We start from the raw sequence: 16,126 nt of genomic DNA, 5'->3' as shown, positions 1-16,126 counted from the left end.
TGTTGCAGAGGAGAGTTCCTGGGCAGGGCAGTGGACACACAAGCAGGGAGTCCATGGTGGGTGCTCCTCAGTGAGGAGGAGGAGGAGCAGAGAGATTTGTGTTCCAAAAAAGACCCACCTCATTGAGAATTGGGGACCTGCTCCATTTTCCAGCCAGAAACCACCAAACTTGGCTGTGCTTCCCAAATTCCAGATTCTAAAATTCTCTTGGAACTCTGCACCTCAATCCCCTGAATTCAAAGTTGTGTGTTCCAGGCATGCTCCAGAGATTCCTGTCCTGTGGGCAGACATCTTGTACTTGCTAAGGTTTGACTCCACCCAAGGAAGGGAGCTGGGTGGATTAGGGTAATAAGGGTTCCACCTTGGGCAGGGCCAGCTGCAGCTGCTGCACTGACCCTGAAGCTGCATGTGACCCAGAACAGCAGCTCTAGGAGTGACTGTGAAGGCTTCTGGGAGAAAGAGGACATGAGCCCTGCATGTGAGAGGTAAGCCCATGCTGCTGTGGAAGGCCACAGCTGAGTGATTGCTGCAACCTTTGTGTCCCGGAATGGCTCCCTGCAGTGGGCTACCCTTCTTCCAGGACAGATGAGTGTCAACTCAAGAGGAGTCTTCCTCTACCTAAGATGAGGCCAGATACAGATCTGCAAATCTGCAAATCTTCACTTTGCCTCATAAGTGACTAGCTGAACAATGTCCGTGTGGCTCCATCTGGTTAAAAATGTTTCCCTCTTATGGTCATTTTGACCTTGGGGAAGAGCCAGAAGTCACACAGTGCCAGATCTGGTGCATAAGGTGGATGAGGACATACCATAATGTTTTTATTTCACAGAAGTTGCTCTAAATGTTTGAATAGATTCGGAACACTGAGACAGCCATGAAAAGACACAAAAGAGGACTTTCACAACTGCTTCAGAAAGTGGCAAGAACTGTGGGATAAGTGTGTTCAGGAAAAGGGCAAGGAATTTTTCAGTGAGTCTTTTACTGTAGTAAATTTTTACACTATATGTTTTTATCAGCCTTTGTACATAAAAATACATAATACAAAGTTTTGTGGTTCAGAGGATTAAACCCAGGGAGCACTGAACTACATTGTCAGCCCTTTTTAAATATTGAGACAGTCTCACTGTGTTACTGAGGCTGGCCTCGAAGTCCTGATCTCCTACCTCAGCTTTCTTAGTACTGGGGTTACAGGTCTATGCTTCTGTGCTCAGCAATCATGATTTTGATTTTCCTCATATGTTGTCACTTATAGGAACAATTTCTAAAGAGCTTCACTTCCAATTTTCTTTTGGGTTCTAGTTTTTACATGCAGAGCAAGAGCTCTTTCCTTGTAGGTATCTGTGAATTTCCTCTCTCGATAGTTGAAAAGGATTCTAGCATGGGAATTGAGGAAAGCACTTGCAGTTTATCTAGATAATGCCTGGAACTGAATTATATTTCTGAGAATGTACATGCCTGCGTTTCACTGTATCTCACAATTATGATGCCCACTTCTTGACTAGACATGAATTTAAGCTTCCCACCTCCCCACAGACCCCTGGGAGAAGCAAGCATCTTTCTCCTGCTCTGATGCTCCCATGGACCATCACATTCCTGTTGCTCTCTAGCCTTTAACTTCCCTACATGAATTAAAATTCCTTTCCCCTGAGTGTTGTGAACTTTTTAATCGGAGAGTGTTTCCTGTTGCAGTGGTCCTCTGTTCCTTCGAAGCTTGTTTTGTCTTTGGTTTGGTAGAGGTTGGCTGCAGCATACAGAAACCACTTCTGCATTGAGATATTCTGGATCCTGGGAGCTGCTGAGCATCTTCCCCAGGAGGAATACTATGGCTTTTGCTTTTCTCAGGCTCCCTGGATGCAGCAGATGAGGACCAGCAGGGGCCATGTGTAGGACAATGCATGACACCTGGTGTGGAGACCATGGTGGCCTTGACATCACTAGACCCCATTCTGGCAGCAGTAGGACTTGGTCCTTGGATGTCATCGAGCCATACTCAAGGCACCTTTTCCCGCAGGAGGCAAGAGCAACAAGGAGGAGCTCAGTACGCCCCCTGTCTTGGCTTAATCGTGGTTAAAGCTATGGAGCTTGGAGGCTGCTGTCTGTAGATCAGCAGATATTAGCTGCCCACAGGGGCCCCAGGGAGACTGAGGCCCTAGCCCCTGAACTCAGTCCCCAGACTCCTTCCCATGCTGAGGAGATTCTTCCCAGCTTGCTGAAGTGAAGGGCAGAGGAGAAGGCCACAGGTTAGGGCAAGGGGTTTGGCAGTGATGGGAGAAGGAGGCAGAGCCATGGGCAGCCTTCACAGTGGGTGAGGCAGAAGGGTGTGTAGTAGGCAATTATGAAGTGTAAACAGCTGTGGAGATTCTCTACCCTGTTTCTATCTCAAGTTATACATTGTATAATTTCTGACCCAAATTGGTTCTTTTTCCTTGGAATCATGGAACCATTATAAAACCAGCTATTAAGCATAAAGGAAAGTTGTTCTTTGAACAGAGAATAAGATGTAGGGAGAAATAACTTCCATCCAAACAAAGGACGGGGGCCCCTTTTAAGGGTAAGGGGAGAAACTGGGTATGATGGTACACACCTGTAATCTCAGTGCTTTGTAAGGCTGAGGCAGGAGCATCCCAAGTTTGAACTCAGCTTGGGCAGCTTAGTGAGAGCCTGTATCAAAATTTTTAAAAAGGGGCTGGGAATGTAGCTTAGTAAAAAGGCCCCAGGTTCAATCTCCAGTACTGAAAATAAAATTAAGGGGAGAGAGGGGAAGAATTTTGTTAATGATCAGGAGGAGTTTATTCCTGACTTTCTGGGGAGCAGGTGGGTCCATCCACAGATGAGGTTCTACCTTCCTTTAATCCTTACATGAACCAGGTCTAGTCTGCATCAGAAGCAAAATGGGCAGGGGTGGCAGGAAGCTTTTTGGTGTGCCATGTTATGGTAATATGGTGGCATGAATGAGCTATGCCATCCACACCACCCGACACAATGTAAGAGTTTATGGAAAAGCAATAAATTCACAAGCTACTGGAGAAGAACTTAGGCCCACAGGTGCCCTCTGGGTGACTGAAAGCAGGATGGAGCTGGCATTTCTGCTTCATTCTGAATCTGTCTCCTTTTTTACCTTAAAACTCTGGATCAGAGCCCTGCTCAACTCTGCACACAGACAAGCTAATCGTTTAAGTACTGTCTGTCTAAAAACTGGCAATAAAGCCTTAAATTTACCAAGTCAGCCTCATCTGCCTCCAAGACAGAGCAAGATTTTCATGACATTCAGTTACCACCTTCATTCACAGCCTCCTATCCAGACCCCTTGGAGGGATACCTATTTGATTCCCTAAACCTGCAGCCTGAGAGTTCAGGAGAAACAGCCTTGCTGACCAAGCTGTGTTGAGCACTTCCTGTCCCAAGTAGGAGCAGTCATCTCAGGGGAAATGGGTTGTCACTTGCAGCGACAAGGACCTCAGAACAGCCACCTTGCAGAACCGGTTGGGAGATAACCACCAACTAGACCAGAGCTTGACCAGCATTACCAACCCTGCCAGCTGTGTAAACTCCCAAACCTTGCCTTTGCTGCCCTTTTCTGTAAGACCCCAGTGTTTCTGTCAGCCTCTTAAAGATGAATATGGGGCCTCTTCCTCTGTCCTTCTCTGCATGGCCACACTGCTCTTTCCCTTGATTGGTGTCGTGGGACAGGTGGCCCAGCTTGGTCTGCTGGGACCCCTGAAACTGGTGCCTTTGCCCTGAAACTCTAGTAACACTATATCCATTTTGTTGGCTTCAACTCACTGAATATTCTTAATTCCACTTGGAGTTGCAAGCAAGGCAATCACAATTCCATTCCAATCTTAATTAATAACGTCTACAGCGCTCAAGTCAGTGTCATACTTTGCACAATAGTATAAAGGTTGCACAATGGGTAAGAAAGGATTAGTGGGGCCATAGGACTTGGAAACAACTAAAAACCAATCAGGGAGCCATGGAGACGCAGAAGTCCCCACAGGTGGCCAGATAAGATCGCAGCTGAGCAGAGCTGCTCACAACCCACAAGTCTGGGCAGAGAGGCTACCCTTACATGGGCAGAAGGGACAGAGTCAGAGTTCTTTGCTGTTAATACTGGATGCATTCATTAGGTGGTGTGATAAGATGGTGGTAGGTGTGAACAACTGTGCCGAGTTGAGTGTCTATCCATTCATAGGATCCAGGTGAGGGGTCAGCTGGTGTGTCTGATGAGCTCATGAGCCTGGTTTCTCTGATGTGGCATTGGTACTTCATGTACCTCTCAATGTAATTTGATAATTTCACCTGTGGTGACTTCTTATTAACATACTTCATTTATCAGTTTATCCCTTAGGATTGTGCTATGCAGCCAAGGGTGGTTCTTTTTGAGAAGTCTGGTGTGTCCAGCATCTATCTCATGGTTGTCTGTTAACACAGACAAGTTACCAAGTCAGTTTGGCCTGGTGCCTGCGCTCCAAATGGACCAAACTACTGCTTGATGAAGCAGAGTCACAGGGCTGGGCACAGTCTGGGAGCTACTGTTACATACAGTGGTGAGAAAGGGCAGGGCACAGCCTGCTCCATGCAGAAGGTGATGAGCCTGGGGTGAAGAGCAGATCCATATGGGATTCTTAAAGGCTGAAACTAATTTTACCCGGGTGTGTCCTGCATTTGGTTTTCCATCAGCCGTTGAGGTCTCAGCTGTCTCTATGGCTGCTGGGCAGGCACCTGGCCTGAAATAGAACATGGGTTAGCAAAAAGATGTCTCCTGCAGTTTGGGAGGGTGTTTCCTAGTGACAGTTCTGAAAATAATTTTTGTGTTTCTATAAAACCCATGACAGGGACTCCTGCATCTTGTCACCTCAGCTTCACAGCCTTCACACCCAGGAAAAGGCACACACCACATTCCATGCGGCCCCAAGTGGCCCAGCTAGTGCACCTCAGCATGGACTTCTGCTTGCCACCATCCTAATTTAGTTTTGTGTTAAAAACTATACCTGACTAATAAATAACAAGACATTCTGTAAATAAATACAGCTTATCTTGACTGAACTTGTTTTACATCGTTAATCTACAAAAGCCCAGAGAAGTGGACTGTGTTTCTGTATCTGCGGATCTGACCACCTCTCAAGGCAGCGTGATTAGTGTAGTGTGACAATAAGCTCTCAGGGAGTTGGCATCTGAATACATTGCATGCATGCATACATTTTTCTAGTGTATTGTTCTGTTATTCCTGTCTTTCTAGAATCTACTTGGACCTAGTGGTTGCATGAGCAGGGAAAAAGACTTCTGGCATGAAGACAGAACTTTCCCACTTATCCCAAGTGTGAGATGTTTGCTGATGTTCCTCTTGTCTCCTTTCTTGATAATTTCTGATTAGATCCACTTGCAGTGTTTCAATCCAAAAGGAAGTGGGGTTGTCTTCTCTACTGATCTGCTTTTCTGTCTCTGAGACCAAATACCTGACACGTGCAGCTTAGAGGAAGAGAGGTTTATTTAGCTCACAGATTCAGAGGTTTCAGAGATTCCACGGTCTGCTGGCTCCAAGGCAGAAGGGTATGGTGGAGGAAAGCTGCTCAACTCATGGCATCCAGGAAGCAGAGAGCAGGGGAAGAGCCAGCGAGGAAGGGAACAGATACCAGTGCAGCCCCCAAGGTCATGGTTCCACGACCTACTTCCTCCATCAGGCTCTACTTCCTAAAATCCCATCCAGGGATGATATCATCAGTGGAGTAACTCACCTTGAGGTCAGTGCCCTGCCAATCCAGCCATCTCTCCAGGAATCTCTTAATCCAATCAATCTGATAATCAAGATTAACCAGTGCACATACAGTGTATAATTTTTAAAATATTAAAAATTAATATGTGGCTTCTTTTGCATATCAAATTCGTGATTTCTAGGTCTCTGAAGTCCCTAGAGGTTGGGAAGTTATGCACGGAGTTGCTTTACTGCAAATATTGACACTATCCAGTGTTGTAAAAAGCAGTGATGTCTATTTAGAATTAATTATTTTTTTTGAGCTATGCATAGATTACATTTTTTTTATCATCATAACCCCATGGAGTTGGTACTATTTTTTCCTGACATTTTATACATTAGGAAACTGAAGCGTGGAGAAGTTAAGTGACTTGATCAAGCTCAAACATGGAGGAAACCAGGGATGAAGCTTAAAATCCAGACATTTTGACCTGACCCAGCCCCTGACATAACCCTGCTGCCTGTTGTCTTCTTACCGTGAGTCTCACTCTCTTCCCCCTCTCATCTGCACAGGCCTTGGCAGCAGGAAACTGGTCTCATGAATCTGCCTCAGCTTGGGCACCACCTATCTTGTCCATCTCCCCATTGGCTGGCCTGGACTCAGGGAAGATTCCACTGTGGTGACACTCGCTGACCTCATACTGGTGGCTCCACAGAACCCAAACATTCTATAGGGAACAGAGCTTCCTATTTTCTCAGATAAACACAGGGCAGATTTGGACTGTGGATAAACATTTCCTTTCATCTATATGACAAAAGGTTGACCACTTTAGAGCAATGAACATAGTTCAACATTCTTTCATGTTTCTGTTTTTGTTTTTACTGGAATACCCCCTTCGTATGTGCTTGCCTTATGTAGATGGGTTTCATTCTGTTGGAAAAACAACAGGCTCACCAGGTAGTCTTAACAATTGGTTTTCTTAACTCAGGGGAATTAAAAAAACTTTATGGGGGGATAAATAAGAGTAATTATCTCATTGCTACAAATGTTATTTTCTTCTAGGCAATAAACAGTCACAAACACTCAGAAACATCATCAAACAGCCCAGAAGGTCCTTTTGTGTAATCAGATCTCCTGAGATTCTAAAGATTTCCTTGATACCCAAAGGTCAGTCATTGGTTTCCTCATTAAGCGAAATGAGAACTGCAGCTGTGGGTTCTCTTTTGCGTGAAGGTGCAGTGAGTATTTGCTAGTAGCAAGGCCCACAAAGTATGATATTAGGCTGGATGTGGCGACACATGCCTATAATCCCAACCCAGTTAGGTTGAAGCAGAAGAATCAAAAGTTAAAGCCAGCCTGGCGAATTAGTAACTTAGTGAGACCTTGTCTCAAAATAAAACATGAAAAAGAGCTGGGAGCATAGCTCAGTGCTAAGGCCTTGGGTTCAGTTTCTAGCACCACAAAAAATATAATCAGATAAAATGCAGAGTCTGACAAAAAATGCATACACACTTCAGGAGAAGAAAAAATTTGTATAAATATTTTCATACTAAATTTATTGAGATGTAGTGAGATTAATACAAGTTACCTTTGGCCTCTGCAATTACAAGAGGTGCTCAGAGTGGTGGCCTTCAGCTTTCAGACATGTATGGCACACAGCCGCTTGGGTGATCTTGTCATTGAGTTTGCTGCACATGCATTTTCAGTTTCTTCTGTTGGGGCCAACAGTGTACTTGGTTTTCTGCCATATATGACATCTTCCAGCCCCATATGAGGGTAATACCATCTGTTGAAAAAATCATACTATTTTTCTTTGTTTTTTTTGATACTGGGAATTGAACTCAGGACCTGTGCTTGCCCAGCAGGCACTGCGCCGCTAAGCCCTATTTTTATTTTCTTGAAGGGTATATACAGATATTTTTGGTGGACTCTCTATATTTATTTGTTTGGAAATGAAATGCTATGTTATCATTCTGTGAAAGTTGTGATTTCTTGTTGGGGATTGCCTCTTTCTTTTCCTTCTTCCCCTCACTTCAGTGAGCACACATAGAAGCCTTGTTCCTGCCCAGATTAAAGGCACATGCTGTGTGACTTCAACTGCAATCTGGGGCATTTGTTTTGGAGGCAGAGTGGGTGCATGCAGATGCAGATGCAGATGCTTTGCCAGTGCATGGCATCTTTCAAAACCATTTATCTTCTGTTCTTTTTTCTTTTTTAACTTGAGAACTAGAAGAAGCCATGTATTGAGGACACTGGAGACAACCCTTATGATCTTTGAAGGCTGGAGACCCTTCAAGGACATATATGTGACATGTCTTAGTTACTTTTCTTGTTGCTGAGACAAAATACCTGACCCCTAAAGTTAAAGGAGGAAAGGTCTATTTAGTTCACAGTTTGTAGAGGTCTCAGTCCATCATTGGCTGGCTCCAAGGCAGGGGGGCACATGGCAGAGGGGTGGCAGTTTATGGCAGCAGAAGATAGCAAAAGCAGCAAGGTGAGGTGGGGGAACAAGCTTTTTTTCTGTCCCTTGTATTTGTATCTAGTCTACCAGGATTAGGGTGATGCCAATCCAGTTAGTGGACTGATCCAGCAATCACCCCTCCCTTAATCTCAGCACCCTTAATCCCAGCATTGCGCTACAAATCAATCACACACTCTAGATTCAGCCACCTCTGAAGAAACCCTACGACTGCATAAGACTCTGGGTGGACATCTAGACACAAACCATAACAGTGTGTAAACAATCCTGTTCTGTATGAGGGAAAGGCTGGTGGTTTGGTATGATTTTGCCTAATGTGTGTCTGAGGGAAGGACACCACTGTTGGCCTCATCACTGGCTCTCTGACCTTCTGATGGGAGCACAGCCCCCTGCACCTCTCCCACTCTCCAGGTTCTGCACCTGGAAGTAGGTTTCCCGACTCAGAGTCGAGATATACTAGGTTCTTTTCCATAGTCATGAATGGAACCACCATGTGTAAACAGAGCACCATGCCTTTGCAGATTAACTCACATATTCTGCTAGGCACTGTGATAAATTGATTAACATTTACTTGGAACCTGTGTGTTTGTTCCCTTGTCATACCAAGTTTTGTCTAAATCTGTCTGAAACCCGTCTCTTCTCTTTGATCCCCTTCACTGGTCTTCTAGCTGGAATACTGACTAAGCCCATGAATTTGCCAAGGAATAAAGGTCAGTCAAGAGATCTGGGAGGGTGGTGGGACCTGTGGACATTCCCAGGGTTGTCCTAGTGTGGCACTCTGGGGACACAAAATAGACAGCAACTCTCTGTAGCTTATTGCAGGGCACCCCTGTGGGTGGCTGGGCAAGTAATGCTGCAGATCAGGAAGTAGCACAGCTGTATGGACTGATGTCATAGGCAACAAAGCGCAGGTGGGGATGGAGCTCAAGCTCCTTTTGGGGGATACACAGAATGCTCAGTCCTATGCCTGGCCCTGAGGTGTTATTTTTAGCTGCTTCTCCACTCTTGGCTTTTTCTCCTGGGCCCTTCTGGGGCTTCCTGAGACCACTTGATTTAGAGTCCTCTAAACCAGAAAGCCATCTCTCATAAGATTGCTACCACATCAGATGTGCCTTCTATCTCTCTCTCTCCCTCTCTCTCTCTGTCTGCAAGGGCCTTTACTCTGATTTTTTTTTGAGAAAGACCAGGTAAGGCAGGGTAATCAGGCTTGCTAGTTGAACAGGTTTGGTGGTCGTTGGGCACAGAGGCTTCCAGAGTAGTCTAGTATCTGGCGCTGGGGTGAGGAGGGCACGTGGACCGAGGAACCCAACTCAAGGACATTCTTCCTTTCCTGTCTTCTGGCTCTGAGTGCTTGTGTATCCTCCACTACATTCACGTGCTCAAATCTGCATTCCCTGGGTGATGGTATTAGGGAGTGAGGCCTTTGGGAGGTGCTGAGGTCATGGGGGCAGAGTTCTCGTGAACGAGATTATTGCCCTTAGAAGAGAAGCCCTAGAAGCCAGGCAGGTGCCTGTGGTCCTAGATATTCCAGGGGTGGGGACAGGAAGACCAATTGAATGCAGAAGTCTGAGACCAGCCTGGGCAAAACAGTGAAAGTCTATCTCAGATCAAACAAACAAATGAGCAAACAAACAAAAAGCCCTAGAGAGCTGTCTTGCTTCTTCTGAGGAAATAGCTAGAAGGCACTGACTATGAACTGATAATGGGACATCGATGAACAGGAAGTGGGCCCTTACCACATACTGAAACTGGTGGCACCTTGAATTTGGAGTTCTCAGCTCCAAAACTGTGAGGAATACTTTTCTGTTGTTTATAAGCCATCAAGTTTACGGTACTTTGTTATAACAGCCTGAACAGACCGACTGTCGTATCATGGTTTCTATCTCATTCCCATTCTCACAATTTTCTCAGCTTACCCCCAAATCGTCTCCTGATCCTTCAGCCTCCTTCAGGATCTGCACCCATTTCTCCTCTCTCTTTTGTGGGTAGGTCCTCAAGAGAGCTTCCAAAGCTCCCTCTCTCTTATCTCTTTTCTCTCTTCCTCTCTTGGGCTGCCTCAGTTAAACCTGTGTCCTCACAAGTCTGCTAAAGCTGCCTTTGCTCAAGTCTCTAATGACCCCTTTGATGCCCACTCTCATGGCCAATTTTCAGTTCTAATTACACCTAAGCATTGGCAACCCATGTTGTTTTCTCATCTGTAATATTTCATGGTGAGAATCTGAAGGTATACAAGAAGGTTGACAGAGAAGTAGGGTGAATACTGATACACCTCCCACTTCAGATCTTCTGTTAATCATTTTACACTCCTAGGTGTTTCATAGGCCAGGGGTTTTGTGTCACATTGAGCTAAGTTTCCACTGAACCACAGCACATTTTTTGACTCCATCAGAAAATCACTTCACCCTGTACTGGGGAGAAACAGGAAGTGAGAGAAGGCTAAGTGTGTGATGATGAGTAGTCACTTTAATTGGTCAGATTTTACAAATGACAGTAATGAAAGCTCTTTGGCAGTTGCTCTGTTGTTCACTTTATACCCATGATAATTCTCTCTCCTTTTTAAAAAATTTCAGATAATATGAAGAAGGATGATACACCCGAGCTTAAAAAGAACAACCATGGTTTTATAGCACATTCTCTCACTGTAAAATCTGACAATTGGAATAGAGGTTCATGGAATTCCATCCTAATGTGCCCTGTAATCTCCTTCTGATGGACTCTCCTTTATAGATGATTTGTTTCTTTTCTCTAACTGATTTTAGTATTCTGTTCTTATGCTGAACTTCTGGAATCCTGATTATTATATGGCTTGGTGTAGATTTATTTTGGTTATGGTTACTTGGAGTTCTATATGCTTCACTTATTTTTATGCATCACAGAGACAATCACAGTAAGGAGAAGTGGACATCCAGAACACTGTCATTTTAAGACCAGTCCCAGTCTCTGCATCCGGAGGCCAAGATCAGCCCTATACCCAGCACAAATTCTACTGGGAGAAATTTTAGTAATGAGTATATACTGCACTTTGGTTCTCGTTTATCTAATATGACAGTCTACATTGACTTAACTCCTATTGGTGCAACATCTGTGTATTTTACTATTGTAGAATAAAGACAATCAATCTAAAGTTTTATGAGATTACTCACTAAAATGCATCTCATGGACATCAGTGCTCCATCAAGTTTCTGACCTACAGTCCACTCATGGTCATCACCCTGTGCCACCCTAACAGGTGTTGCATTGGGCTGTGCCAGAGCCTGAGGTGAAAGAAAATGCATGTGACCCAAAGTGCACAATTTTTTTTTTTTGTGGTTTATCTTTTCCAGAAGTAGATTTTTAAAAACACTATTGGTGAATTTGGTTTAACTTAAAGCAGGAAAGTAAAATGGTAATTAATTCTGGTTTTGATTTGGGTAAACTATTTAAACTTAATATCATGGCTTTTCTTACACAGCTTTCAAATTTTAAATAGATTCTCAACTTTAGTGTTTTGGAAAAGAATATTTGGTTAACATTCAGCATGCTTTTATTTAACATTTTGATATTTGGTTTATCATGGGTTATTTTGCATTCATTTCACTTTTTGAAAATACTGAGTGAAAATATTGAGCTTCATTCCTGGGTGTTTGAGGCACTATTTTACATTTAGCACTGGAGGCCAGTGACTCACCCTCTGTGCCCCATGTAGTTTTGTTAATCACATTGTTATTACAAAAGGTGCAAGTGGTAGAATTTTTGGGGTATAAAATAAACACTAGAGGTAGTTCTTCACGCAGAAGAAAAATCTTCCAAGGCTGAAACATGGTAATGCAGAAGGCACTGAAGAGCAAAAACACACCTGCATTTTGTTTGTGGTACTGGGGATTTAACCTAAGGCTTCTGCACTAAGCTACATCCTCAGCCCCTTTTTATTTTGAGACAGGGTCTCACTAAGTGTCTGTGTTGTCCAGGTTGGGCTCAAATTTGCAGTCCTCCTGCCTCAGCCTTCCAAAGTGCTAGGGTTATAGGTGTGCATCACCATGCCTACTTTGATTTGATCGTCTTTAATCATGATCATGACCAAGCAGTTCTTGTTGTGTCACAGCATGTTTCTGGAATGTCCCACCCCTTTCCTCTATTGCTGCCCCTAAAGACACAAATAAGCTAATCCAAAAAGTGTCTTTTGTTGCCCAAGTCACACAGAGCTGGGAAGATGTCAGGAAGAGGTAAAACACTATCATCATTTCCAATTTGAAGACAAATAGCCATTCAGTGATCCATTATTGGATTGAACCTGCAGTAACTAAAGAGAAGTATACACTTCGGGAGCAAAAATTAAGAGAGCGTATGTTGAAAAACTCAGTAATCAAGATGAATACCATTTTAATGTATTACTTTCTAAAGTATAGATTAAGGTTCAAAATATCCACAGTGAACAAGATAACAACATTTTAAGCTCAGGATCACTAGCAGTACTGAGTCACACCGTATTGGAGCCTCTGCAAAGACAAAAATCCATGACACCTATCCTGTATTTATTTAAAATGTTGACATTTTATTAATCATGGATTTCTTGCTATTAATTTTTATTTTATAACATATTGCCCTGAAATTTATCTTGTTTGTGGATTTTTTTCTCAACTCCTTAAATTTTATACCCACTATGAGCCCTCCATTCACTCCTAGTACTGACTTTGACCTGTACTTTGGGACTATCAGAGTTGTTTCTTACCACAGTAACCAGCTGGTTAGCCTCAGATGTTGAGATCTGCCTATGACAAGTCTGGTTTGAAAGTGTACACATGCCTCTCTTCTCCACCTACCACCACCAACAAACAACTCCTTTTCAGTCAGAAAATCCCATGATTAAAACATGATGATTCACTGTAAGAACTGTGCTTCTAAATTCATTTATATTCTTCTGCAGTCAAATAGGAAAGGCAGAGGAAAGACAACAGCTCACATTGCTTTATGAAAATGTCCAGATTCCACTGTTAGCAGACCAGGAGGGCTCTGGGTTCAGCGGACCCAAGGAATCTACACACCTGCTTCCAGAGAATGAGAAGGAGCTGGGCAAATTCATCATCTCAGGTAGGGGATCCACCAGGATGTCTGCCAGATCCAAGGTCACGAGAGGGCTCACTTGACAGAGATGGTTTGGTTGTCACAGGCAAGGATAAGTGGGAGCTAATAGAGTTTGAAGTGAGAAAAATGAATAGTTATGCCCACATCTAAGAAGCCAGTCTTTCTCTTCATGTCACATAGAAGAGGAGCAGTGCTGTGGTTGCTTAGTGCCTAATGCAGGGCTATTCCAAGCCTCTAAGATAGAGTTTGGGAAACAGATTTTTTCCAGAATGAAACTTTCCCTTAAACACACTTATTACTGTGGCAGTGCCTGCGTATTTAGAACACAGATGGGCAGATGCCCCAGTTACCCCTCTCTGATGTAGAGATGGAACCCAGGCCCCTAGGGTCTGATGAGACCACATCACCCCTAGGGTCCATCCTACACCTGTAAGAGGAGCCCACATATCTTTTTGAGTATATAATGATGTAAGTGCTCACAAAAGCCAGATTTTGTGAAAGCTCTGAGATTTTTGGACACCTTTCTCAAAATTCTAGGGGAAAAACATGTATAGTGTCTGATCCAACATACCAACATCCTCTGTTTGGGCTTCCACTAATGATTCCAGATATGTATAGCATGAAAGTGGTGGGGAGGCCAAGAGAAGCAAAGATAATTAGCACTTACTGAAGCAAGTGGCCTTCATCAAAGTGACTTTTCATTACATTGGATTATATAACTTTTCTAATTTTAAAAAATCTGGGAATCTATAAGGTTAGAATAAAGAAAGTGGAAAAATAATTTAAAATTTAATTTTCACCATCCTTGTCAGACAAATAGCATTCATTGTCCACTGACCATTTGGATAGTACCTTTATTTTTTTGTTTTTTACCTCAACCCCTTTGTCTTCATTTCTGTTCCATCATTTCTATATTTTAGTTATTAGATCAAAAAGAAGGGAAAATATTGAAAAGCAGAAATGGAGAGAAGAGCAACAGTTAGTGAAAGAAAGGAATGCCATGTCCAAGGCAAAAATGGAGAATCTGTGAGAGCAGAGCAAGGCAATGCAGGATGTGCTGGCCAAGGTGAAGACATGGCAGCGATGGTGCATGACTCAGAAGCGGAGCAGAGTGAGCTCCCAGAGAACTTGTGGAAGAGCACTCACAAGAAAAACATGTCTGAGTGTGTAAGAGAAAATAAATTCTTATGGTATAGCAAGTCTGCAGTCTCATAGTCATAAGTCATTAGTGGGCAAATAGAAAAGAAATCCAACATTGGTAAGAGTGAAAGGGAAATTGTAAGGATTTTCTTCTCTTTCTCCTGTTCAGAAATACAAGTAATTTCTTTGGGCCATCCTCTAGACTGTGCTAACAAAATGTTTTCATTAAGCACAACATTCTCAGTGGTGTTTTCTATTAATTCCAGTCATTTGTTTCCATTTTACACGTGAGGAAACTGAGAATGTCAAAGTAAATATGACAGCTTACTAAGACACAATTGTCCCCTTCAGGTCCCTGCTCTATCTAGGAAGTGGGCCTGCAGGTGAGGAACTATTGTACACATAGCCAGATGTAGTGAGTGCTGCAGGATGGGAGTTGCCGAGAGCTGTAGATATAGAATACATAAGACTCAGTCTAAATGGTTCATTGCTTTAAGAAACAGTCTGGCAATTCTTCAAAAGTTAAATATAGAGTCACTATGCGATCCAGCAGTTCCATTCCTAGGTCTACATTAAAGAGGACTGAAAACATGTGTCCACACAGAAAACCTACACACAGACATTTGTAACAGTACTATTCTAAAAGCCCAAAGATAGAAACAATGGACATGTCCATCAATTTATAAAAGGATGAACACAATGTAATATATACAATCAATGGCATATTGTAGCAGTAAACAAGAATGAAATAACGGCATACACTACAGCATAAACAAACTTCAAAAACATGATGCTAAGTGCCAGAAATCAGACACATATTTTATGATTCTGTTCATTCAAAATGTCCCAAATTGGCAAAGCCACAATTGCAGAAAGTTGATCAATGGTTCTAGGAGCTGAGACCTGAGGGACTGCAAATGGGAATGGGGTTCCTTTTTGTGATAATAAAAATGTTTGAAAATTTGATAGTGATGATGTTCATACAAACTTGGGAATATACTAAGTACACCAAACTGTGCACTTGAAAAGGGTAAATTTTGCAGCATATTAATTAGGTCTCAATTAAAGTATTAATAAAAAAGATTTGATCTATGTTGAGAATGAACTGAAGCCAAAACCATGTCTACTGACTCTTGCTTTCAATTTTCATCTCCTCTAAATTAAATTTAAAAAATTAGAATAGGCAGTGTGACATGGGAATAATTGTAATGCATATTGGAAGTTGGAACAACAGACTTTCAGTCAATGGGTGGAACCTCCCTGGGTGGCACAGTGAAGGAAGGACGTGCATGTGGGTTGGTGGTCCAGCTGCCAACACAAACATGGAGCAGCCAGGGCCCTGCACTGACAGCTCACTGCAGCCTCATGCCCAGGGGAAAAGCCAAAATCTTCTGAGACAAAATGTTAACACAGGGAGACACCAATGTGCAGTTTGGAGTCTTAGTCTGCTTGGTGGGCTAAGCCGTAGATTGGGTGGCTTAATGAAAAAAATATTTCTCACAGTTTCCAATATTGGAGCCATTTTTGGATTCTGGTGAGAGAAAGCGGGGGTGGGGGGAGGAGGAGAGGTTTCTCCTGGTTCTTGTTTAAGGGCACTAATCCAATTCATTGGGTCTCCACCTCATGACCTAATTACTTCCTAAAGCCTACCTCTCCAAATATCATCACACTGAGGACTAGGATTTCAACATGTGTATTATGGGTAGATACAAACATTCAGACTATACTGATTACTTTAAAAACATTTGTCTAC

At 43.1% G+C, this 16,126-nt stretch overlaps 1 protein-coding gene across 1 annotated transcript; it reads left to right on the top strand.

Annotated features, from left to right (window-relative positions):
* The first annotated feature begins 6,426 nt into the window (after positions 1-6,426).
* LOC102027474 (chromosome unknown open reading frame, human C19orf18) lies at positions 6,427-14,593 on the top strand. Its single transcript, XM_013509846.1, has 5 exons — positions 6,427-6,650; positions 6,756-6,860; positions 12,254-12,374; positions 13,076-13,239; positions 14,154-14,593. Exons 1-5 carry the CDS (start codon positions 6,530-6,532, stop codon positions 14,261-14,263), a joined length of 621 nt encoding a protein of 206 aa, XP_013365300.1. The 5' UTR covers positions 6,427-6,529; the 3' UTR covers positions 14,264-14,593.
* The last annotated feature ends 1,533 nt before the right edge of the window (positions 14,594-16,126 follow it).

This window comes from Chinchilla lanigera, unplaced genomic scaffold (genome assembly GCF_000276665.1).
Source record: "Chinchilla lanigera isolate Chin_1 unplaced genomic scaffold, ChiLan1.0 scaffold00183, whole genome shotgun sequence".
NCBI lineage: Eukaryota > Metazoa > Chordata > Mammalia > Rodentia > Chinchillidae > Chinchilla > Chinchilla lanigera.
The sequence above is the reverse complement of the archived record's forward strand: the minus strand, read 5'-3'. Positions and strand labels throughout refer to the sequence as shown.